Source organism: Anas acuta, chromosome 17, assembly GCF_963932015.1.
Source record: "Anas acuta chromosome 17, bAnaAcu1.1, whole genome shotgun sequence".
Taxonomy (NCBI): domain Eukaryota; kingdom Metazoa; phylum Chordata; class Aves; order Anseriformes; family Anatidae; genus Anas; species Anas acuta.
The window spans coordinates 11,601,763-11,627,332 of NC_088995.1; the positions used below are offsets into that span (position 1 = coordinate 11,601,763).

Genomic DNA, 25,570 nt, shown 5'->3' on the forward strand with positions numbered 1-25,570 from the left:
TAGAAATCTTCTCAAAATAATTTATCTGAGAGACAGAAGCAAATTTCTTAACATTCAGTGATGGTGGAAAACAGTCCTGTGATTTACTGGCCTAGAGACTCTGAAAAGAACTCTTCGGCCTTTTTCCATTAAGATTTTGAAACCTATGTTATAGCCGGTGGGAAACTGTTTCATTCCCCAACCATGCCCTCAGTCATGAAATCTGTGAAGATGATTCATTATTATTCATGTGGTGCCACAGGCATGCATGACATTTCACAGACAAAAAGAAGATACAGCATCTGCCTTTAGAAGCTTAGGTGGATCCAGCTGTTCACATACAGGGGGAGGAGCACTCAACTGGTCTGCAAATACAGATTTAAATCCCTGTACGAGAGCAAATGTTCCTCATCGCTCTGTGAATTAAGTAACGATACTCACCTGGGATGCTGGAAAGCTTTTCACAGAAGGATACTTAGGAGACACGTGTCATTACTGTCTAAAAATTTGTGACAACATTCATAATACCATAAGACTTTTCAAGTCATGTGTTATTTTTTAAAGCATTTGTGATTTAAATGTGCCTAGCTTTGTATTATGTCTTTCTGATAATACATATGATAGCATAAAACAGTGTTGCTATGAAATCACAACATAAATTGTGAACTGCCTAGTAATTAATTCATTCTCTGGGCACACAGCACCAGGTAGGACCTCACGGGTTCCATCAAACATCTCCAAACAAATTATTTAAAGAAAATAATTCATGTGATTGTCATGAAAAATTGTGTACCAGTTTTCTCATCAGCTTCCTAAAGGATAAAATTTACCCATTTTGATTGATGGAAAGTGAACAGCTATAGCTGTTGATAAGAGTTTTAGACCATGTGTCTAGAAGACAAAATTTTATCATGGCAAAGGTCATGAAAAAAGCAATTACTGTCAATAAGTGTGGGCAGGAATTGTTAACTGCACGTAGATGTTCTCATTCAGATTTGCATACAAGATTAGCAAACACCTTTACCTACAGCCTTTGCACTAGTAATAAGGGAATACATGATTTATTGGCTGAACAACCAGGATGCCATAACGGCTAGCTACATACCATACACCGGTTATGGGAGGCAGATATAGTGTGATTCCAGGAATTTTCATGTTGACATTGCTAAGCCACTCAGACCCTCTCCTATTTCTTTGTTAATACATGCACTAACACCTACGTGCCTGCCTTTTTGGACCACTGAGCAGCAAAGGTACCCAAATAAACAAATAACTATACCATCTCTATGTGAGGAAATGTCATTATTGTACACACAAATAAGGTACAAGAAAACAGAAACGGCCAATTCAGCATCACTACTGCACTGTATACGTATGCAGATACATCCTGGCCCTGCACCACCAGCCCTATAGCACTTATACCTGGGACCAGCAACACCGTCCTCTGAAAACAAGGGATTTTTTTCTGCTACAATGTCTTGTAACTCAGAGCTTGTAAACAAGAGAGTATTGACTTTTTGTTCAGACTGGTGAGGGTCACAATTCTTCTTAAAGTGCAGTAATTTTCTCTTTGATTTCTGTATTTAATGCACAAATGACAACCTATGCAGGGCTGAGCGGGAGAGGAGAGGAGGGAAACATCTCCCACCGGTGTTGAAAACTCTCCCCTCTCACGTCTTTTAATTCTCAGGAGATGGCTATCTAGCACAAATGCACGATAAAACAACCCCAAACCCCTCCCTGTAGGCATAAAATTAAGCTCAAGGAGCCCCCAGACTCCCAACGCTCTCTCACGTCAGAGCTGTCCCTTGCCACGTGCATGACAGGCCTCTTCTCTAAGCCTATTTTTTACGTTCTGCATTTCTTTCGTGTCAGTGGATATGCAATAGGTAATGTAAACCTCTGCAATCAACATCAACAGAAGTGAAAGAATTAGCTGTAAAATGACTTACGGAGTAGCCTCTTCCTGAAAGCGATTGAGCAGAACTCTGTGGGAGGAAACAATATGCCACAGTAAGTAATGCAAGAGATTCTGTGTAATGTAAGATAAGATCATTTTGAGATTCCCTCCCCCAGCCCAGTATTCCTTAGGGGAAAACTTCACCACCAGAGCGCCTCAAATTATCTTCTGACATTCTGAGTGCTGCCACAGGAGTAACAGCAAAAGAGCATTTCCAGGTGAGGGCTCCAGGGCTATTTCAGACAAGGGTTTCATAAACTACAGCAGAGCTTCGACAGCGCCTTCCAACTAAGGTAAAAGCTCTCAGAGTGGGATACATCTTCATAGAAACACAGACTCAAGGATGCACTGAAGTATGTGTTTTCAACTGGCCCTCTTCAGCACGTAATGGCAGCTTCCACGGAACAGCACGCAGGTCCAAGGGTGCTCTCCTGAAGCAGGCTGCACATTTCCCTCACCAACTCTCCATCGTGTAACCACATACCCCACTTTCCACTCCCCTCCTAGGAATTCATGAGCCTCCTGCCTTCATCGCTGCAGTATTACCATATGACAACTCTATCTGAGACAACAATGGCACCAAGGCACTAATTTATCATCTCTCAGAGCTTTAATAAGCATTCTGTCCCTTTTGAATAAGTTAAATTATATTGTTTACTTCTGCTCTTCATTCCAGCTCCTCCTGCTCCTTTCTCTACCACATCCTTACCTCTTTCACAGGCTGCCAAATCATTTGGTTCTTTTCCTTTTTATTATACCATCTCCAGTCACTTGGATCTCTTTCCCCTCACTACAACCCAAGACTTCGTTGAGCCACTGTTTTTCGCTGGCAGTGGCTTTCTCAAAGCAGCTAAATGAATTCCACCTCTATCCGCAGCTGCTGCTCTGTGCCTTCTTTTTGGAAAGTAGAAAGGAGCCTGGAACAGCGGTGGCATATGACAAGGGGGGAGCTGCAGCACATGACCCACACTCTGCAGGCCGATTTCCAAGTGTGATTTACAATCACGATGCCCTTGCTATGTGACTTTATTAAACAGGACTCAGGGAGCCTTAGCAGCCCCATTTCCAAGACTGATGTTCTAGTGGGTACCAAAGCCTAAACAAAAGTACTGGAACACTGCAGGCTGGTCTCGAGGATTGTTTGTCTTTGCAGCAGCGCCAGGTGTTGCCATGTTACTAAATCACCAAAACAGCACAGTACCCCCAAAAGATTGATTAACACAGACTGTGGACTACTGCAAACACTTGCAATTTTCCCCCACTAAGATAACAGAGCCTCTCTACTACCATTTTCAAGCATTTTGATCAGAAGATAACCCAAATACATCCAGAAACCTTTCCAGACTCCCGCACTCAGCAGAGGACTCAATTCTTCAGTCCCTCAGCCTGTGCTACCCGCCTTGTAACTGCCCCAGGCACCAGAGAAGTACTCTGCCAGCCAAGCGCCCACGCAGAGATGTTTCTGAGGTGCAGAAGAGACAACAGCAATGCCCTACAACCAGGTGAGCATGGGGGATTGGGGCTCCCAGCAGCCTTACCCCCAGCCTGCCTGCCTGGCACGGGGAGCAGCATGCCTGGAGGAAGGCAAGCTGTGCGTCCACACATCTGCAGCTGATCTGGGACTGGGCACCAGTGCCCATCCCCTGGCCTGGCACGCAGCGCCCACACCGCTGTCCTGCTGCAGCCCCAGGATCTCTGCTCTGTAGGAAAAGGGCAGCTCTCACAGGCCAGTCTGAGATGGCAGCAACAAAGCGCTCCCAGGGTTTAATTTTCAGCCTTTTGCATATTACACATTGCTTTGGCCTCTGCCTCCAAATGCTGGAAAAAGATAGGGAGATATTTATAAACCTCTTTAATGTAAACTGCCCAGAAATAAGACTGGTGAAATGAAGGGCAGTAGCATTTATTTCTTTTTGAGAAACTAAGAAGAACCCATCCCTCCTCCTAAATACATTAACAAAACAAACACTCATGGGATTCAGCCTTGTATAGAAAAAAGGTTAATACCAATATCCTGCTATCTACATAAGTACACTGAACAGCTGAATACAATTACCTGTTCTGACACTTGTGATAGCTCGAGCAGGCAGTTCACCTAAAGTGCACGCAGAAACAAGGAGGGGGTGAATTACCTGCTCTGAGAGATGGGAGGAGGAAAGGAGAAAAGACAGCGTTTCCCCTTCTTCCCCTCACTCAAGTTGGTTTTAACAAAGATCAGCAAAGTCTAGCAAATTGGAAATAATAACCAAAAACAGAAACAGGAGGTTTTGTTAAAAGCTTCCCTCTAGGGAAACAGCCCCTCCAAGCAGTCTCACTTTAACACAGTTATTTTCAATCTCGGAGACTTGTGGACCCTCCAAAGAATTTTCCAGGGATGGAGCAGACCCTTGGATGACAAGTTCAAACAAGCTAACAACGACCTGCTTTTCTTAGATAACTTTCAGGCATCCCAAGCTGTCCAAGAACCCCAGGAATCTGCAGACCACTGATTTAAACCACTGAGTAGAAAGAATAAACAAAGGCTGAATACAGCGTTACATCAGAAGTAATTAAAACTGAATGGCAATTTACACTGGCATTTTTCACTTCTAAGCACTTCTTTCTCCTTTACAAGTTATAACATTAAATTTCCTGGAAATCAGGGGGAAAAAGTTTTTTTTCTCCCCTCAGAATTTTTATTGCATGAATAAAGTCAGTAACTGGTGAATGCTTTGGATCTCACTTGCAGAATCCTTTCCAGCAATTAGGTTTATGCACAGCCATGCCCCACGCTCTCCAGAGCTGTTTGCATGCACGTTTCTGCACATCTAACAGACCGCTATTGCGCTCTTGGTTGGTGAGGAACACTGAGGGCTCTTTGGGAGGCTCCATAGCAAACTGCCACATGGAGAAACCTTCAGAGCCCCAACTAGCAGCAGCCAGGAGAGCCAGAGCAGAACAGTTTGCATGCAGCTGTGATAGATGCTCCTAAGGAGAATATCTTTTGGGGTTGATATCAAACTAGTTCAATCCATATGTCTCAATATCCACATCAAATAATGAGGAAAGTAATCAATAGTGGCTGCAAATAAAAGAAATCTTAGTGGAAGTTTAACTTGGCATCTACCCAAACTTCAAGCAACCTCCTTTGGTGGTGAGTGAGTGCTTGTCTGGCAGGAGCAGTAACCGGAGCAAGCCTTCAGCTGCAATGCCTTATGTAGGCTCTCACCTACAGGATAGGGACACTTTTCCAGAGCATTATCATAAAGTCCTTGCTCTCAAAATAGTTCATTTGCTATTCTGGTCATTTTTTCCCTCCTCTAAAAGCACATCAAACAGCAAGACATGGTCATCAGAGTACCCAGCTAAACGCACATGCTAGTGCCGCACTGACCAGCACTAACAAGTAGCTTTGGTTCACCCGTGACCAAAACCCCAGCCCGACCCATCTCTCACTGCTTTAACCGTGGCACCACCAAAGGCTCGGCTCTGGCCACCCCAAACCGGTCGGAGGAAAGCACCACGGGCAGGAGAGACGCAGCCGAAGAGGCAATTACAAGACAGGGCCAGGTGGGGACACGATGCTAACTGCCTGCAGGACGAGCCACCACATCTCACATTTCCAAACGCCTTCACATCTCCAAAACTCAGAGCTGAGAGGCTGGGGATGAGGGGGCCGGGGGGAGGGCAGGGCCCTCGGTGCCGGGCTGGAGCTCCAGCTTTCGTGACTCCTGAGGCTCTTCCAGCGCTGTCTGGAATGCCCTGAGTTTCTAAGGGAGACTGTTCCTAGTTAGGGGCAAAATGAGTGTGGTCTGTGCGTTTAATGACGCATAAGTGGAACTACAGTGCTAGATGGCATTTGTGCATAAAGATAAATGGCTTATAATATTTTGCAGATGATGTGCTCTTTTACAGCTAAAGATTTTTGGTTCCTTTTAAGCCCAAGGTTAAAAACAAAACCAGACAGCACAGACAAGACATTTCAGTTATGTCACAGAGTGAATTATTTCTACCCTGGGATAGCTCTCATGTTAATTACACTGGCTGTAAAAAAATACACCTTTCTGGCAGCAAAGACAAAATCCCACTGCTGAAAAACTCAACTATCCCCGCAACGTCCTTGAGAGTTTGAGTTGCACTGCAATTTTATTTAAAAGATCTCTTCCTTTAGTCGTTATCAACACCATGATTGCAATTTAGAAAAGAGAATCATGACAAAAAAAGTCACCAATAACCTTCAGGAGGTTTCCCAAGATTGTCTATTAAATTGATGGGAAGAGTTATTTCCCTTGTATAAACAAAAGCGTGGCCTTCCACTGCTCACATGATGCAGAACAAATCAAGATGCTCTCCGTTCAGTTTCTTAAAGCCACTGGGTTATTTATTGAACTGGAAAGACGGTTAGAAGGGCTTTAAAATCCAGTAACATCAAGGTAACAGGACACCTTGAGCCAATTCCACACTCTCAGTGGGTCAGAGAGACTTTAACTTGGATCTTTTACATCCTTGATATATGAACTAACCATAGAGGGATTAGATAAAAAGCAGGTGATGGCAGCGTGACCACAAAATCAGCTCTCTGCTTTTTGGTATTCAATTCCTTCTTCTCTGGCTAAAAGACCTAAATTAGCATATTCCAGAAATGTCAGGAGTTCATTTCAGCTTTTCTGATATGTGCCACTTGTGTTGGCTGACACCAAGAATACATTGAGCAACTCTACAATCTCAGCTGTTGAAATAGCTGTTTTGGGCAAATAGCTATTCATTTGGACAAAGGACAGCCCCCAAAAGAGCCTCCTAGCACTGTTATTATTATCATCCCCATGTCAGTGTGAAAAACGAGGCAGAGAAAGACTTAGACGTGTCCAGTGTTACCCAAGGAGTCCTCAGCAGAGGAGGGAACTGAAACATATTTCCTGACTCCCATTTTGCAACTAATTTTTCCTTGCTCAATCACAGGCCCAAACTCACCATATACCATGTGCCTGGTTTGTTTGGCTAGCATTATAATTAATAATAGGGAAAGAACATATAATAAGATGGGAAATTACGTTTTATAATATTTGTTCAGGATGAAAACTCACCTTAGCTGTATCTGTCTTCCACTATTTCTCAATTACCCCAGTTGGGTGATCAGACTGGACTCAGACACGCGGAAGCACGTATGTTTACTGGTCCACTTGGTCACTTACAGAACATTTAACAACAGAATAGCAGGTCAGCTTTGAGTACTGGAGAAATCCAGTACAGCCTATCCAGGCATGTCTCTTACAAAACCCGCCTGCCTTGAGATGAGAAGGGTAAGTGGGGAGGAGGGCAAAAAGGGCCAAGGACAGAAGATATCCCAGACCTTAACAAGAAGACTCTTAACGCAATTTATTTCTATAGTCACACCCCTGTCTGTTAATACAATGAGTGCAATTGACTTGGCAAAGGTCACAGAATGCATCTGATGTTCCCTTGGATTAGAAACCAGGCCCTGACAAGATAACCACAATACATGATGAATGATTTTGGATGTCACGCAAAACTTGAATGCGTTCCTTCCGTAACTCGCTTATTTTATTATGGTGGATAAACAAAGGGGCGTTATTCCCCCTGGAAATACTGCAAAAACCGTTCAGTAAGATATCAAACTACACAAGCTCTAAACATCTGTAACTGGCTTGATAAGCTACAGAACCCAAACCAGCTTCCACCCAGAAGGGGAAACTCAGATTTCTGGAGCTGATGGCCACAGAGAACAGAAGAAAAACGGCCGCTGACCAGAAGCACGCAAGCCATCTCTGCACACAGTCACTCAGCCAGGAGCAGTATGAAAAGACTTCACCCTTCCGAATGGGGGTCAGAGCGGATGACTTTAGGGGTTCCTTCCAACCATTCTGCGATTCATTCAGTGAATGCACACGATGTCTGCAAGTACTGCTCCCATTCAAACCATCGCCCTGTGGACCAAATTCCCAAAGCCTCCTCCAGACTTTCTTCCAAGCTATGCTCTACCACCCGGAGCTTCACGCAAGTTGTTATAACTTTGCTCGTAATTTCTGCTGCAGTGGAATGCGAGCATTCAGCATTTTGTGGGACACAAAGATAAAAGCAGATAGCACGCTGTAGGGACATTAATTTTCTCTTCCAGAAGAAAGTGACTTGAAAGGTTTCATAGTCCTTATGTGTATATTCAAACCAGTTTCCCGAGACTCATGGCTTGATGAGGAGTCTTAAAACTATTCTGTGTTTCACCAAGCTCTAGATTGCTTATTCCACTCTTCTGACGAGGGATCAGGTTCTAGCACGTTACATCTAGGAAAAAATGGACAGGATCTGCCCCAAAGAGTTTGCAGACAACATTTTGCTATCCCAGGCCTTCTGAAAAACTCCTCCAGGGCACCACCCTCAGTAGCATCCCTTACTGAGCTCTTCCTGGTGTTAAACACACTGAGCTCTTCTGTTGTGCTGCGCCCTGCCTAGAGCCGAGGCCAGGCATCCCACACGTCTCACAGTTTGTAAAGTGGATAAACGTGGACCTGTGGTGCAACTGTGGTCCAGTTCTCACTTCTGAGGCTCTTTTGATCATGCTCCTGGCAAGGTACTTCAGCCTTAGGCACACGTAATGGACCTGCGGCTTTGTACCCTGCCGCTGCTTTAATCCCCCTGCCCCAGGAGGGAAAGCGTGGTACAGAAAGTAGGAGGGAAGGGGGAGATATGAACTGTGATGGCACACAAAGAAAGGCAGATCACAGTGAACTGTTTGAATCAGAAATCACAGAAATTATTTTGTATTCATCTACCAAAGAGGGAATTTTATATCTAGTCTATACAATATGCTAAACACTTATCAAAGAACATTTAGAGAGAGGGAAATCTCTGTATTTCCTAGAAGACTGCTTTCTGTTTATTATGTTTAAAGAAAAACAAACAAACATATGAGGATAGCATGATGGAAAATTAGAAAAGATAGCCTGGGGGATGGGAGATAAGAGGAAAAAGCTCTGAACAACTTAGAAGCAGCGCTTGCTGATTTATTTTTTTTTTGTACAGCTCAAGTCAATCCCTTGAAAAGGAGAGTTTTGACTCTTAAGTGGCCAGCACCTCTTGCAACATATTTCCTAATCAGTGAGTATTTATGGTCGATATTTTATATTTCCAATTTCCCCCTAAGGGCTCGTGAGAAAGCAGCACACCTGCCAACCTTTTCAGCTGGGCCAATAATTGCCAATTTGCTCTTTGCCTTAGTATATCACTCAATTTAGCCCTGGCTGTGCCCTGCATACATCCTCATTCATCTCTGTGCCCCCATGACAATTAGAGTGTTAGCTTCAGCTAACTAGGGCAACTATTCTACTAGGGTTGGAAGACAATTATTAGTCTATTTTCCCATCTTGTGGCAACAAAATTGAGAATCCATGACAATTACATTCAGCAATTCTGCACTCTGCCGCCTGCTCCCCCTCCTTGCCCCCACCTTCCGAATATTTCAAATTATCACAGCTCTACTACCACATTCAAATTTTCCATGTTCACAGGGAGTGAGGCTTCTATTTAAATGATAATGAGGGACGATCCATTCAATTTAGTGAGGGAGAAAATCCATTAAAAGCAGGCAGTTCTTAAGCTGATGGGTCAAGAAAAAGATAAAAACCTTTTTTTAAAAGCCATTATACAAGGCTCCGTGTGGATTTTTGGACTGTTCAGAACATCAGAAAAGATTAGGACAATTATAGAACATGGGGAAAACCAAAACAAAATGCCCAAGCCTTCCACTTTTACTTGGGTCAACACAGCAAAATAGCAATATGGCTTATCTGGCTCTTAATTCTCTGGTAACTTCCAATTACCTCACTATAAAGGACAGCAGAGGAAAATCCCGTTTTGGAAAAAAGCTGTTGACTCTGCGTTGGTTGCAGAGGACCTGCAAGTACATGTGCAGTAGGGATGTCAGCTTAATAACAGATTTTAAGGGAACTTTACATGAACACTGGGAACATAAACAAGTGGCAAATTCCCATCCCCTGACCCCCACACCACACAATCCGCCGTGCAAAGCTGGGTTAAAACTTCTCTGCTTTCCCATTAGAAGTTTCATCGTCCAAAGGAAGAAACCAGCCTCAACAAATCACACCTCTGCAGCCAGCGATGATTTCACTTGATCATAATAAGCATTTTTCCCAATGATGCATAATAAATGGCACTCAGCATAATGTCTGGAAAGACGGGCTATACAACACAGACAATTACTGTTTTACTATGAAGTCACAGCACTCTCCCCCCACAGAAGTTTCATTGTGTCAAAGCAGCAGCAAAATGCTCTGCATTTTGTTGTGGATAGACTGATAGCTCTGTGTGTGCGTGTGCAAGACACAATCAATCATTTGCTTCAGCTTTCTTTAGAGTGCAATTATTTCACGACAGACCGGGCCACCTCTTGACTTCATGGTCCATTAGAGACTAATGACATGCATTAATGTAAATAAAGAACAACTTACTGGCATCCCATTGAACAAGTCACCTCGAGAAACAAATCACACAGAGGAGCTAAGCTGTTCATAATAGCGCCTTCTAAATGGAGACCAACAATGAAGCCGGAGGGAGGACTCCCCTGCTCCTAAGGTGGCAACGCCGAATGCTGGAGCTGACACTTTCATGCACACATTTCCCACCACACCTGCTGTGTGCCGCCGTACAGCAGCCAAACCTGCTACCTCCTGCCTCATTTACTTCATTGTTCGCCCAAGTTAATGGGAACGGGGATGGGAGGGAAAGGCAGCATGAAAAGCAGTCCTCAAGGCCAAATGCACCAAGGAACAGCAGGAGAGCTGCTCAGGGAAGAGTGAGAAAGCGCTCAGGTGCCTGCGGCCGCAGCACATCCATCTGCAAGGAACGCGGCCACCCCAGCGCAACCGCGTGCTAGAACCTCGATGCGTAACCACCACCTGTGAGAAGAAGCCATCCGTGCCTTCCCTTTACATCCTTACTGCCTCGGGGCTTCTTAAATCTCAGTGCCACACGGAAGAGCTTGCCTCAGTTCAGCTGCCCACCACCTACTTAGACAGAGTGCCAGGAAATACAGCTCCAGAGCAGCGCAGGGACCAGGGATGCTGGACAGAAAATCCTGCACAAATTGATGCTCAGCAGCACACCATCATCATTTCCCCCTTCCCTGCTCCCTCTCCACAAAAAGAAAAAATCTGCTGCCTTATTCCTCTGCACACAAATGGGGAAAACCATCCAACTGCACCCGTGGGACTTGCTAAGACTTTCTGACAGTCACTAAATAGACTACAGAACATTTACTAGTATGCAAGGAAGCGTTGTACGTAATTAAAGCTAAATTGCACTCGTCAAGTAATGAACGAAGAGCATTCTGTGATTCATGAACCTTACTTTTCAAACTGTTTAATTACTAATTTAAAAAATTCTCATTTGCAACGGGTCATCGGGTCACAAGAGCAACTTCAGCAAAGCTCTGAAGTGTGCCCTGGCCTTGAGGCACTGCCCAAATGTCCCCATTGACTAAGAAAAGAGGAGTGCCTATTTCCCCCTGAATTTCACTGGCTGATTAACTGCCTTTGAAGATTTCTGAGTGAATTAGGCACTCAAATGCAATTCCTACAGGCTCAGCCTGTAACTTTGGTGGCAAAGTGAAAGGAGGAGAAAAAACGGGAAGTGCATTGGCTTAACAAGAAAAGTCTCCGAGACCACTTAACGCTTTGACCTAAGCTAATGGCAGGGTCTGAATATGTTATTCCTCTCCCACGCCCCCACAGCACCGCGCAGCGCTATGAGGCACCTCTGGTCACATACCTGTCAAGAGCGGCCACGGGGAGGGAAAGGAGAGGATCACATCAATACATATGTGCAAAATCGAGATCATTATTGCCTAATAACACTGCCAAAGACGCCCTGCAGAAGGGTGATTTGCCCCAGGGCCCCCTCCCCACCTGTCCCCCCGGCGGAGCGTGGGCTCGCAGTGCTGGCTGCAGACCACAGGACAGGGTTATTTTTCTCTTCCTCCCACTGCGGGGGCTGTTTACAGCGCCCCATTCGCACTCCAAACATGTAGAGAGAATTTTCCCCCGTCACATTTCCCTGTCAGAGCTGTCAAGCTGAATCCCGCTTTAATCTGCCAAAAGCACTTTTCTGCTGACATTTTTAATAAATACTTTCAGCTTTTAAACACATTTGTGGGAGCCATTTTTTCCCCTTTTTCTCCCTTCTCCTCCTGTAGAATGGGCTCTGAAAGCCTTAATAGCAAATACATTACACTTATCAAAGGCTTTCCCCCCCTCTTCCTTTTGCATCCTGAAGCGGAGGTAGTGTTTTCAATTTTAAAGCTAAATTAACTGTCCAATTGAATTTAGCTGGTGTGAGCCGTTTTCTGTGACAGGTTTTAGTTATGAAGCATATTTTACATTAATAGAACTCAACATGAAAACCACTCGCTCTGGGATTTCTGTGGCTTGCCATTGAAATGGCAAATTTAATATTTCAGACATGCTCGTGCCAGCGTTTGATTATTGTTCTTCATTTAAATCTCTCCTAACGGGAAAGGTCCTAATTAGTAAAAAATCATGTTTTAATGAAGGCGAAATGCTAATTGCTAACACAAAAAGCCTTCATATAAAATTATCCCAGCACTGCCATTGATTTCTTGGTGACTCAAAAGCCCATTTGTGTGTTTACACACTAAGGCACCATTTGCTTTTGTTTTATCATAACATTTCACTCAACATACCATCAAATTTCCTGAGAGAAAGACAGCTCTCCCCCAAAACCTTTCATAACTTGGAGGCAGGAAGCATAAAATTAGATGAACTGACTTTGCACCCAAACTACGTAATTACGTGCAGTAGCTACAACCAAAAATACTGTAAAAAGCTTTTTAGCACAACTTCTTTGAGAAAAGAAAACAAAACATCAAGCCATTTTTCCCTGAGGAATAACAATTCCATTTTGTTTTCCCATCTCTGATCTTTCGCTTATCATATTATTTGCACCATGATTATAGTGTTTGCGAGGCAGCTCAACCACTTATGCCATAACACTCAATCATGACATAAAAAAAAGTTATTACACAGTGACCTCTGGATGCCAACATTTGTTCAGCAAGATTTATGAAAAGCCATGTCAGCAGCGGGAATTGCTGCAATGAAGCGATGCTTTCTCCTGAATGGTACTTACATCACTGAGACGGTCCCTTGAGCTGCTCCGCTGAGAGCTTGTGGCCTCCCTGATGCTGTCCTCCTCGCTATTTCTGCCACTTCTGCTTGTAGGGACCTTCATCTAGAGGGAGAAGAAGGAGGGGGAAAAAGGAGATTTTCAAGCACTGCCACCTGTTCCCGAGGTCGCCAACAGCGGTTTATCCAATGCTTTACTCCTAGGCCCACAGCACTGTGTTAAGAGGATGCTTTTGAACTCATGGGGATTCTCTGAAGTTGGGTGTGACCCCGTGTGTCCTCTCGTCACTGTGTGAGGAGGGGGCGCTTTTAGTGCTCCTGGAGGCAGGCCAGGCCGTGCCCCAGGCCCAGGGCCTGACGCGGCGAGGGGAGCAGGCAGACAAACCCCCTCCCTGCACCTTTTGCTACCAGCAAACCTCAACGGAGTTGGAACAGTGCCACTCGCTGCTGTACCATGGCTGGTTTAGGTGGCCTCCAGGCATTTAGGCTGCGAGGGGTTTTCCCCAAGGGGCTCCAGCCAGATGCAGCCATCGCACTGCAGCGGCCATGGCTCTGCCCTCAGGTTTTGGGCGTCCCTGGAAAGCCTAACGCTGGCACCTGGCGCTCACTGGTCCCCTTCCACCAGGAGGTTTTTCACCTCTTCTAAGTTGCAGGCTTAGGTCTGGACCCTCGAGGGGGCCCAGACATGCCTCAGGGCCACCCCAAGCCACCATGCTGAGAGGACAGCACCTGCCTAACAGGCACCGGCCTGTTGTGCCCAGACACTGAGGGAAGGGCCTGAAGCACCTTGCTCAGGGGCACTTAAAGCAGAGCGTGATTAATTCCTACAGCCAAGGCTGGCTGGCTCTCTAACCACTAAACCATCCCTTCTGAAGTTTTGGTTGCGTTTGTACATAGGATACTAAGTGAGAGGCGACAATGTTTGATATCACACAACTTTCCACTTACATCTGCAAAGCGTGTTACCAGGGGAGGAGAAGGATAGGATAGATATGTCATTCACAGCTTCATTCCTGGGCTCATTTACTAACAAATTATTCTGTTAATTCCCTTGTGAAATATTGGGTGGAAAGAAGTGTTTAATTTATTAATAGGTTCTATTCATATCAGTTTGGTTCCATTTAAATTACACTATTTAAAATGTCGGCTTGTACAAATTGGTACTTTTAATGGCAATAAAATCCCCTTGTTTCTTCACGTCCTATTTCAGTACAGTCTCCAGCTCCAGAGCCAGAAGGGTTTGCTTGCGGGACTCTGGCAAACCCCCCGTGTCCAGGCGGCTGTGCTGAGCTTGGCAGGGCACGGGCACAGCACTGGCACCGACACCACACTGATCTCCACGCTCCCACAAACACCAGGTATCGCTGCCAGCTAAGCGCCTCTATTACTATGAATATTTTAACACAACATTCAGGATACTATGTGCAGAATGAGCTCCGGTACTCATCTAGCGTGCAGTACACAGCCGGGTATAGGCCTGTATATTAAAAGACAGAGGCAGTCTCACACTGACGGTCAGGCAACAACACATTTCTGGTTCAGCCCTCACTCCACATGTCTTTCTGCTACAACGCACCTCACCAATACACCTTCTTCCTGAGGACAGGACTTTCAGACTCAGCCACATCAAGTGTTGGAACTACAGCTTTGCTCGTGACCACCCTGTCACACAACTGCTGTTCCCAGCACCAGCGGCCCATCTTTTCTCCATTAACACTAGCGACAGGACCCGCGGGAACGGGGTTAAGCTGAAGCCGGGGAAGTTTAGGCTTGACATCAGGAGGAAGTTCTTCACAGAGAGAGTGGTTGCACACTGGAACAGGCTCCCCAGGGAAGTGGTCACTGCACCGAGCCTGACTGAATTTAAGAAGAGATTGGACTGTGCGCTTAGTCACATGGTCTGAACTTTTGGGTAGACCTGTGCGGTGTCAAGAGTTGGACTTGATGATCCTTAAGGGTCCCTTCCACCTCAGGATATTCTATGATTCTATGATTCTATGATCTTACTCACCATAATACCCCTCCAACACGCTGCCCACCTGCAAACTTTTATCAGGAGTGATTTTTCATCTTTTCTCATCAAAACCTTAAAACAACACACCAACAGGAGGTAATTGCTGCTGGGATCTGCTAGAAGGATTTCCAACCAACGGCAAGTCTGCATTTGCCACTATCAGCATCTTGTAATAAGGCAGCAAATAACCTCGAGTCCATCACATTGAATCCACATTGTTCTGTTTCCTTAATAAACAGGCCAACAACATCTAGCACAGAAATCTAACTATATTACATCAATACTGCGGCCACTATCAATCACATTTTAAATCCCACATATAATTAAGTACATTTGAAATGACTTCTTTTTCAAAATATCTAAAATGATTGACATTCACTTATTTTATTCTCTTTTAGGTCTTTATTAAGCAATTATGATTTCAGTTATCCCATTATCTTGCCAATTCATGCCAAATCAATAGGGTAAATGGCAATACCCAATTAATTACAGCCTTTCAAAAACACTGGCACACCAGCTTTCTTCAGTCATCTGTGTCTTCCTACACTTGCTCAAATCCCAACTTTACTGGTTCCCAGTCATAAGCCAGTTCTTCTAAAACTCTTGGATTTAAAGCATCTAACCTGCCAATTTCAGAGCATCCATCAGGCATTCTGTTTTTCCCTGAAATGGAACTATTTAACTATTACTGAACAGAATTACAATTTCCTTAAATATGGTACAGAAATACCTGCTAAATTCCCGGGCTTTCTGATCCATAACTCTCCTGCTTCCAGATAGCAGCACATTAAAGCATGTCAAAATTATTACTCTTTTGACATAAGCAACAAGAGAGAGGCAAATTAAAGGAAAAATAAATTACACCATTCCAAATCCTTCAATTTTCCTGAATGCAAATGCTCACCAGAATTATTCCAAAGGACTAAGTTGTCAGCTGTTTAAAGTTCGCACAGACTTATCCAACCTGCTCCCAGACTCCAATCTTTTGCTGTTTTTCTTAAGTTACAGTATGCTCCCAACACCACCTGTTCCTTTTCTCCAAATTTCATTAAAGGGAAACTACACCTACACACATGGTAACAAATTGAGACAATTTGACCTGACAAGGTCTTGCACGGGCAAGCAAATTAGAAGCATCACTGCTGCCATTAACCTTTCCAAGTAAATATCAATTATTAAACTTGCTGCACTACCTCTGTCCCCAGTTTGCTGCTGTGAATTAAGAGGGTCATCAGCCTTTTTGACAGATCTTGTTCATTTACACCTGCTGCCTGCCAGCAGGGGAGCCTGCACACCCGCTGCCCGAGTGCTGAGCCAAGCTGCCTTAATTCATCAGTAATTACCCTAATGAGCCACATGCAGGACCCAACTAGGAGGACAAGTTGTTCTGCTAAATGGATGCACTGGTTTCATGGCCACTCTCTGCATACTGGGGTATCACAGCAAGCTGCCCAGAAGCTTCTTTCCCAATGTCGCTTCCAGCTTGGCTTCCAGTCATTTGCTCTGGGTGGTTTTGCCTGAGTTTCAGAAATTCCTCCCAGCTGTACTCCCTGACTGAGCTTTACTATAAAGCTAAATTGTCCTCCCTCTGAAAAAGGAGGTGGATGAGTGTCCCTGCACCATGGCAGGCTGCCCGAGCTCTGCGGGCAGAGGTGAGGTGGGCTCCAGCCCCAGCCCTGCCGCAGGACCCTTTGGGGGGTCCTGGGCACCTCACCACAGTACAGACCCACGGCACAGTCCCCAGCAAGCAATGCCATGAACGTGCAGGAAAAACACGTTGCCCCTTCCCATACATCACGTTGCCAGAGGCTCACGCAGACATGGGAGCAACACCTGCCACTGTTACTAAGTATTTTAAGGATAGGAGCCAAATAACCTCAACATACAATTGAGGAGAGGGCAGTCCGAAAATAGCTCGTTACAGAAAAGGACTACAACAGCTAACACACACCATTGAGGGAAGACCCCTCTGCAGCTTGCTGACATCTCTGACCTGAGGGCACCCAGACAGCACACCGTGCACCCTGCCTGCATGGCAGCGAGCATCCCTCCTCAGCTCGGGCCCTGCCAGACAGCCCTTTACAGGCGGTGTAACTGAGCCCAGACAGACACTAAGGGAGCAGCAGGTAGAGGCATATGTGGGCCAAATTCGAGTATCTTTGATCCTATAGCCTTCAGGTCTGCTCATGATGTTTGAGGAGTCACCTGAGAAGCAAAAAGTCTCCAGATAATGCCAACACCCAAAGCTCCACAAGGGTCTTTAAAAGGTGCTCTCCAGTGTCAGCTCCTGAGACCTGGGGGTGGAAGGGATCCTTTTCTTAAATGCAGGGTGACTGCATCACTTCAGGACTGCTAAGCTGGAACAAAATAAAAAGGGATGTGGAGAAGACTGAAGTTATTGGATAATTTCTCTCTTCCAAAGGCCAAACCCTGTCCTTATCCAAATCCTAAGTCAGCAAGACATTCACGTCAGTACGTATTCAGCTAAACCTTTAAATAGGTGCCCGAGTATTTGCTTAGCCAGAGCCTCTTTCAGCGCTGAAGTTAACACGATGCGCTAAAAGCATTATTTAAACCCAAGGCTGTTTGAAGAACAGAGCCTTCTGCACGATAAATAACATGCCCTACAAGGCAACACACCGCAGAGAAAAGCTGGCAGCAGGCAATCCCAGCTATCTGCAATAGCTGAGGCTCAGTTTTTACCAGAAGTCACAGATTTGTCTTTTGGAACACAAAATACCCTGTTTTCACCCCAGCGGGAGCCAGCCAGCACTGCAGACCGGGCTGGCTTGGCAGGAGTGAGGGCGCAAGGTACAGGAGGCTCTGAGAGGCCGTAAGCCATTTGCATGCTGCAGGTGCTCGCGGACAGTCCCAAGCCATATTCAGAGCCAAGAATTATGAACCCTGCGCTGTTGGACATCATGTAGCATGATTAAATATCATAACTCATTCCAGCAATAACTCCGCTCTCATTAAAGTCCAGCCCTGCTATCCTGCACTGCTGCTGCCTTCTCGTTCCTCCCACCAAAGCTCTCCCCTCCCTATTTCTTCTTGTGGGGTGTGGGCGGAGGATTGTATGAATGGGCAGAACAGGGTCTCGCCTCCCTAAAAAGGGCTTTTTCATTATCACCGTGCCTGCTCTCAGCGCCAGCTTTTTAATCATAGCAGGTCAGTCCATTCCGCATTTCCTTACGCCTTCCCCGTGTCAGAGGAAAGCACGTTTTTATTTGGTGCACCTATTTTCGAACCACGAGCACACTGCCCCCGCTCATTATTAATAAATACACTTCGATTTATCACAAGCTCTGTTTGAGTGCCACGGGGAGCCTGGGGCAAAAGGAGACAAATTCTTTTCTTAAGTTGTTCTGAAAGGTGCTGGGCTCCCCGACCCTCACCCCCATTAACCCAGCGCAGCTAGTTCGCTCCTACTGGGAGCTCCACGGCTTGCGCAGCGGCAGGCTCGGACTGATCTTGTGCCATCTCAATATATTTGTTCATTATCTTGCGCACACACAGAAGCATTTGGAAATGTACTCGGGGCACAGGCCAAATTGAATCATCTGCCTTCATTTTCCACACGATCTGAAGCTACAGCTGCTACAACAGGCTGTGGGATTTTTATTTTCCTTCCTTAACAGTTTTTCCTCTCTCTTAAAGCCACAGCAGGCTGATTTTAAACCTCTCCCCCTGCCTGGGTTTGCGTCTGCTCTTTACAAAATGGGTCTTGCAGACACACACGGGAAGGAGAAGAATTCCCAGCAACTCATTTCTGTGCTGTTCGAAGGCAACAACAGGAAGCAACGCCCTCGGGGAGAGGCATAATTAAAATATTCATCTCGGAGACGCCTGTTCTGGTGGCTCCAGTGGGGCTATTAATCCATTAATCCTCTCACCTCTGCCAGCAGCAGGGACGGCAGCCTCCACCTCCGCGCTACACCTGGGGAACAAACGTCCCCCTTCCAGGGCAGGAGGGGGCAAAGAGGTCCTGCAGCACCGAGCCCAAGCGTGGCCCTCCAGGAGTGCGTTAAGTGCCCGAGAAAAAAGTTTAATTCCTCTAAGAGCTTTGGAAGATCAACTTTCATTTCTGCTGAGAGAAAGGACAGACCAGACACAGCCTTCAGATTTTACTGACTTCATGGCAAATCTGTTTTGGCGCAGGCCACGTGGAGGTAAGGTACAGCTGAGGGGCATCCAAGTCACAGGGTCCAGGTCCAAGCTTTCCGACCAGAGGCGGGGATGAGTCCCCCTTATCGCACTCATCTCTCTGAACTCATGCTGCTCAACGCCAGCTCTCATCTTGTCAGCGTAGAATGACCGGCACCCACGCTGCCAAAGGACCCTTTCCAACTTTCAATAGGGCCAGCCTAAGGAAGAAAACTTTTCTGCAGGTAACGTTTCTCACTAATAAAGATTAGGATTCCCCAAGGCTACAAGAACTGTTACGAGCAACTGTTCCAAAAACTTACCAAAGGAAATTGTATGGCCTGTCCCCTTCCCAACAAACAAGAAAATGATGCTTAACCAATATTTTGGAAAGACTTTTTTGCCAACATATGCTTGCATTTTGTTATCAGCTCCCAGATAAGCTTGCATTTCTCTTGGTGGACTATCAGCAGTAGCAGCTTTCTGCAGCAGGAGACAGTAAACTGCCTTAATAAATACAAATGGACAATTAAATTAAGATGTATTGGAGACTTGGAAAAAGTACTATTTGTGGACGAAGCAGTCTGTTAAGGGATTGCACTCAAGGCTAGTTCAATGTATTTTAAGCAGGCAACAATAAGTGGCAGTGAAACATACTACCCAGCGCTCTACCCCAATGATTAAAGAGCATGCTGAAATTATAAACGTCTGTTTTCCAGAAGGGAAAAAAAAACAGTCACCAAGTTGCCTCTGGTTTTAATGCTGGAAACAAAACAAACCATTTGGCTTTAAAAATGTACTTCTTTAAACCTGAAAAGACCCATGTATCAAAACAAGGTGGAATCAGCTAAACACATTACTTCTGACTTGTTTCCTTGAAAATCCAGCCTTAATGCATTCTAACAAAATTTATCTATCCCAAGCATACCTCGTAATGAGATCAACTGGGAAAAATATCAGGCTTGTTTGTATATTTTATACTTGCTCTAACTTGGCAGTTTGGAGATTATGTATTCCCCAGGTCCCTCCTTAAATCGTTTCACACGCTGCAATTTGATTTTCTTTGGTTGCCCTTTTCCACAATTTTTTTGATACATTTTATTGAGTTCTGGCTCAGAGGGAAACGTTCCCTTTGAATTAAGGGTGCAATCATTTTTTTCCTCTAAATAAGGACATATGGTGTAGAAAGCAATGTTATGGTCCGAGGATTTTATGATTGAAGTAGGACTCATTTTAAAAAATGACAGTAACATCAGGTTAGATTAGAGTAGTTTTTCTAATTGGGTGGTGCTGCTGCGGATGTTGTGATCAGCTATCTCAGCTATAACTCATTTTAAATATGACATGTCCATTTTTACTTACTGTGATAAAGAGCAAAACAAAGCAAGTTGCTAGGTTATGCCACAGAAGGAAATTTATCCTTTTTAATAAATTTTGTTTTTACATCCATTCAGAAAGTTATTTGGCTCTTAGCAGCTCAGAGTTTACACGTTTGACTGATATACAAACTACTGCTTTCTAATCCTGGCTTACCTATTTTCTCTGGATGAGCACGGAAACATCTTGCATTGCTGTTTACCAGTCTGTAACCCGCTGGTTAATTCTCGCCACTCTCTCTGGGATGCCAGGAGCGTGACTTCATGTTAGCAAAGGATTTCTGTCTAGAGGTTGTCAGTCAGCTGCTGCAGGAGGGCGAGCAACAACTCACCCTAACAAAAAGTAGCATTACTGGGAAGTCAAAATACTCTAAAGCTGTTGCTGGTTTCTCAGCTCCTCAAGTAATGTTAGCTACTCATTAATAACCCAACTTTGCATCTTGACACTTGTTTTTACACTTTGCCTTCCTAAGCACCTAACCGGAGAGAAACCCCGCTTGGTGTCACCGTTGTCGCAACATTGTTGAGAGCTGTGACCAAAGAGCGGGGACAGGACAGTGCCCTCGGGGACAGGAGGGGCCTTTTGCGCTACTGCCCTGCACCCAGGGGCCATGAGGAGCAGCAGGGTCAGCGTTTCTGTGGCCTGCCCAAGGCCCTGTGCCAGCTGCAGGCATTCTGCACCACGGCCATGCCGGCAGGTGGCCTGGGCTGTGGAGCAGGGCCGGCACCGCTTCGCTCTCGGGAGCGCCAGGCCCGCTGCGATGCACCAGCTAATGCTTATTTTGGAGAAGAGCTGGTGCTTAGGCGGGCAAAACCGCTCGATTTTCCAGCTGCCATCGGGCCTGCATAGCAAACCGCACACTGTGTGCCCCCAGCCGTACTTGGCAGATGGTAGGAGACAGCTGGGAAAAGCTGGGTTTGACATACGTCAGTGACAAGCCGTGGCAGCGCAGACCTGCTGAGGTTACAGCTAGCGAGGGCGCAGCGCGGCGCTCCCTGCCGTGCCGCAGCCCGGCCTCCCTGCGGGGCAAGCTCAGCACCCGAGGTGGTGACAGGGCGACGGGCTGGCACACGTGGGCTGCAGCACAACACCCCCCCGACCCATCACAGACCAGCACCCACCCCACAAGTGGTGATCCAGCAGTGGCAAGCTGTGAGCGACCGCAGGAGAAAAAGTCCGGACACACTGAACGCACTCGGCAAAGAAATCAAATCAGCCCAAGTGGGGCACCTTTGGGTGGGTTTGTAAGTAAGTGAAGGCACCTGTAGGTACAAAAAGGACACACCACTTGGTGACTAAGGAGATACAGGCTGTAAAATTGGGAGATGACAATAAAGCTATAGCTGGACAATGGAGATGCATGATTACCATGAATGGAAATACAGCACTTATAATTACTGCATCGGTCATAACACTAAGCCAGCAGGTGCCCTAACTACGCTTTAATTTAGCTACAGGTCTAAAGGCATAGCATCCAATAAATACCCTGTGAGAGAGCTGAAAGCCTCTGAGCAAGTTACTAAATAAGATTTGTAGCTTCAAGTTGCACATTAAGGTGATTCGGCCCCGTGATTCTCGGTTATAATGCGCCATCCAATATGCACCCAATGAGAAGGTGATTTTGCACTTTTTTTTTGGTGATGTGAAAGAAAGGGATACACTAAAGATCATCTCTGTGCTCATACAATGGATGCATGAGGCCTTACCAGCACTAGGGGAGCTGACCGTGCTGGAAGGACCCCTGGGAGGGAAGCAGCTCTGTGCAGGACCGAGGTATGACCGACTAAGCATCAAGCTAGCACGGAGAGCGCTGTGTTCAGCTGGAGCCAATGGACTAAATTAGGCTGAGTTTACACAATGCTTTTAAACGCCATGTAGGAGGCAATCAGAATTGACAGCTTCAACATTGCTGCCATCTATGCATACAGATACCATCTATTAAAGGCTAATATCAACAGCTGTGATGTTCAAAGCAGAAGTAGATTTAATATACATATTAAATTGTCCAAAGCTGCAGGAGATGTTTCAAAATATGTTAGGAAATTCAACCAAGAAAAAATTCTCTGTATATCACAGTATTTCTCTGCTAGTATTACTACCCATTAAAAGTAAAAGGTCTGAATCAAAGACAAAAGATGATGGTAACCTTCAAAGACGATTTTACTAAGAGTAAATCCCCCAAAGGTAAACACATTACTAATGAGTGTCAGATAGGCAGAAACATTCACTGCAGTTATGCTTTGTTCTTAGAAAGAAAAGAGACTCATTCCCCAGGCTTCTGGTACCAAAAGAAAGACATTAAGCAGCATTTGCTAAGAACAAACTTTTTAAGAACAAAGTGCAGACCTGGTGCACCAGCCCCAGAAGAATTGGAGATCCACGTGCACATGGATAATATGCTTTATTAATTTATTCATCTATTTAATAGACCTTGGAATAGCCACTGAAAAGAAAAAAGTGTCAGGGAGATACTGCAGAAGAGCAACTGGGACTGTTTGGGCAGCTGTGGGCACATCACCCCAATACCAGGCTTGAGCAGCAGAAGAAAAACAATCCTTGATTGAATTGATCAAACTAAGTCGTATTTCAGACAACAATGCTTTCTGGAAAATTAATCTTTTTGAATGAGATCAATTTCATTTATTTGGTAAGTCTGGTTGAAAAAGGAACAAGAAAAAAAAAGATATAATTCTTGGTGCACTCATACTGGAAAATATTCTGATAAAATTAGCATGGCATAAATATCAAGGAAGCATATATTAAGTGGGGAACATATCGGCTGTGTTCTCAGAACGTTGTGTCAATAAACAATCATCAATGTTTAGTATAGATGTCAAAATGATTTAAACAAGGCTTGCAGTTCTTCAATAGTTTCATCAATATCTGGGAAAAATATTATCAAAGCCACTGCTGATAAAATCTAGATGCCAACCATATTTGTTTAAAAGTAAACAAGGCAGTTTTAGGCAGCAGCCTGGATCCCTTGAAAGACACATCTCACTGCAAAGCACCTCCAGAAGCTGTGCTGTGCTACGAGGAGCCAAGGCACCAAAGGGAACGGAGCTTTTCTGCACCGACCACTGGTGGCAGCTACAGCCTGACCTACAGCACAACTGGCCTGAGCTGCTCTGAGTCCTGCTTACCTGGGGCCCAGGGATCTACCAAATGGCCAAGGCGAACAGCAAAAGCTGCCAACGGGCACCCAGGCGTGATGCCCCTGCTCAGAGCTGGGAGCTGAAGTCATCACCCTGGTGGTGTGGGAGCATTTTTCATGGCAGCCTGCAAGCACTGGGGCTCTTTTCCATAGTTCAAGGCAGGGACACAAGCATCCCCGTTCTCTCTCAGGGATTTGCTCAAACCCTTGAAGAGTCCCACGTGAAAAACCCATGCTCAGTGCAGGAGGGTTTCGGATTCACTGCTAGGGCTCCAAGGCACCACAATAGCGCAATTAAAACCCCGCCAGATGTGTCATATAACACACGTTAAAAAAAGAAAAGACATACTGTGTGCAGATACAACAACAATTTGCTGTTCAAATTAATTCAGGAATCAGTACCATCCCTATAAACCCAATATACAAAACATATGCTACTGTAGGCATGCATAAGTTGCAAGCAATTTTTTCCAGATAAAGCCACACATGCAACTAATAAGCTCTAGGAAAAAAAAAAAAAAAAAAAGAGAGAAGAAACAAAGTAAGTAAACAAAGGCTGCCCGGGGAGCGATGAATCTCACATTGCTGCTGTCACAGATCACAGCACCAGAGCCCGGAGCCGTCCCTCGGCACTGGGACAGCCTGGGGTCCTGCAGCTGGGCAGGGGACGAGCACAGCCCAGGGGGAAGGCAGCCGAGACCCTGCCCAGCGCTTTGCCCACCACCAGCACAACATCAAACTGCAGTGGCACGGTTGAAATGGCAGCAGACGTCTTTCACCTTGCAGGACCAGGCCTAAAACTCCATGTTCTCAGCCATCCACAGACCAGCCCGCAGTCTGGTCCCTGAAATCATTTTTCTTCCCTCTGTTACGCCTGGAGACCTGCCAGGAGGCAGGAGCACGGCTCCCACATAGCAGCAGCTGGAGGAAACGCTGGCGTTAACACCAGAGGAGCACCCCTGCACTTGAAGCAGGAGCAATCCATCTGCTAGGATCGCCCATCGCGATCGGTCGAGACATCAGTGTTGTCAAGGAAACTTTCCATAGGGCCGTGAGGTCCTAACACCACCACCTCCAGGTTTGTGATTTGAGGAAACACCGTGATAGCTACCAGAGCAGCACAGCCAGCTCCACAGAGAAACACAGAAGCAATTTCCTCCCGATGCCCATGGGACATCCTGTTTGCTGCTCGACATCCTGAAGAAAACAAAAGTCTAAGAATAATTACAGCCGAAGCAGCAAGGTGAAGCCCTTTGGTAATTTACAGCCCTGAATAAACGCAAAAAGGGTGACAATTATTTTAACTAATGATCAGCAAGCTTGGAGATTAACGTCCGCAGCCGAGGAGCAGCTCTTCATAGGGCAGCACAAGGGCTAGGGTAGGCACAGGGCCCTCCGAAACAGCCCTTTGACACTTGCTGTCATCAGGGGACACGGCGGATTACCCAAAGGCTCAGTGGAGTGGGAAAGGCTCGCTGGCTGCCCTGGAGCTCCTTCTGTAAGAGAAGGCGTGGGAGAAGGAAGAAAGCCCAAAGAACCAAATTCACCACGGCAGAACTGTGGGTGGAGCGAGATCAGGTACTTCAGTTCCTTAATGTTCCCTTGTTGCTGCCGGTGGATGGGCAGCAAGGGGACACTGGGAGCAGGAAGGTGGAATGGCCAAAAGCCTCGAAAATTACAACGCAAAAATTGAACGTGTCTGCTCGAGATGTGACACTGGTCTCACACCGAGCTTTTGTGCTAACAGTCGTCACGGTCGACATGCAAATTCCTTAGAGCAGTACATGTCA

The 25,570-nt window shown here is 45.7% G+C and overlaps 1 protein-coding gene across 24 annotated transcripts in view; it reads right to left on the bottom strand.

Annotated features, from left to right (window-relative positions):
* FBRSL1 (fibrosin like 1) overlaps positions 1-25,570 on the bottom strand; it is a 513,602-nt gene that overhangs the window by 276,042 nt on the left and 211,990 nt on the right. For 15 of the 24 annotated variants that reach the window (XM_068654025.1, XM_068654031.1, XM_068654036.1 and 12 more), the window contains 2 exons: positions 13,097-13,198; positions 1,932-1,967 (listed from right to left, as the gene is read on the bottom strand). The exons of 2 other annotated variants lie outside the window; for them this stretch is intronic. In XM_068654025.1, coding sequence (XP_068510126.1) covers positions 1,932-1,967; positions 13,097-13,198 — 138 coding nt within the window. Of the gene's footprint in view, positions 1-1,931; positions 1,968-13,096; positions 13,199-16,010; positions 16,163-16,299; positions 16,354-25,570 lie in introns of those variants that run through there. 7 more of the 24 variants (XM_068654035.1, XM_068654030.1, XM_068654048.1 and 4 more) reach the window with 4 other exon arrangements.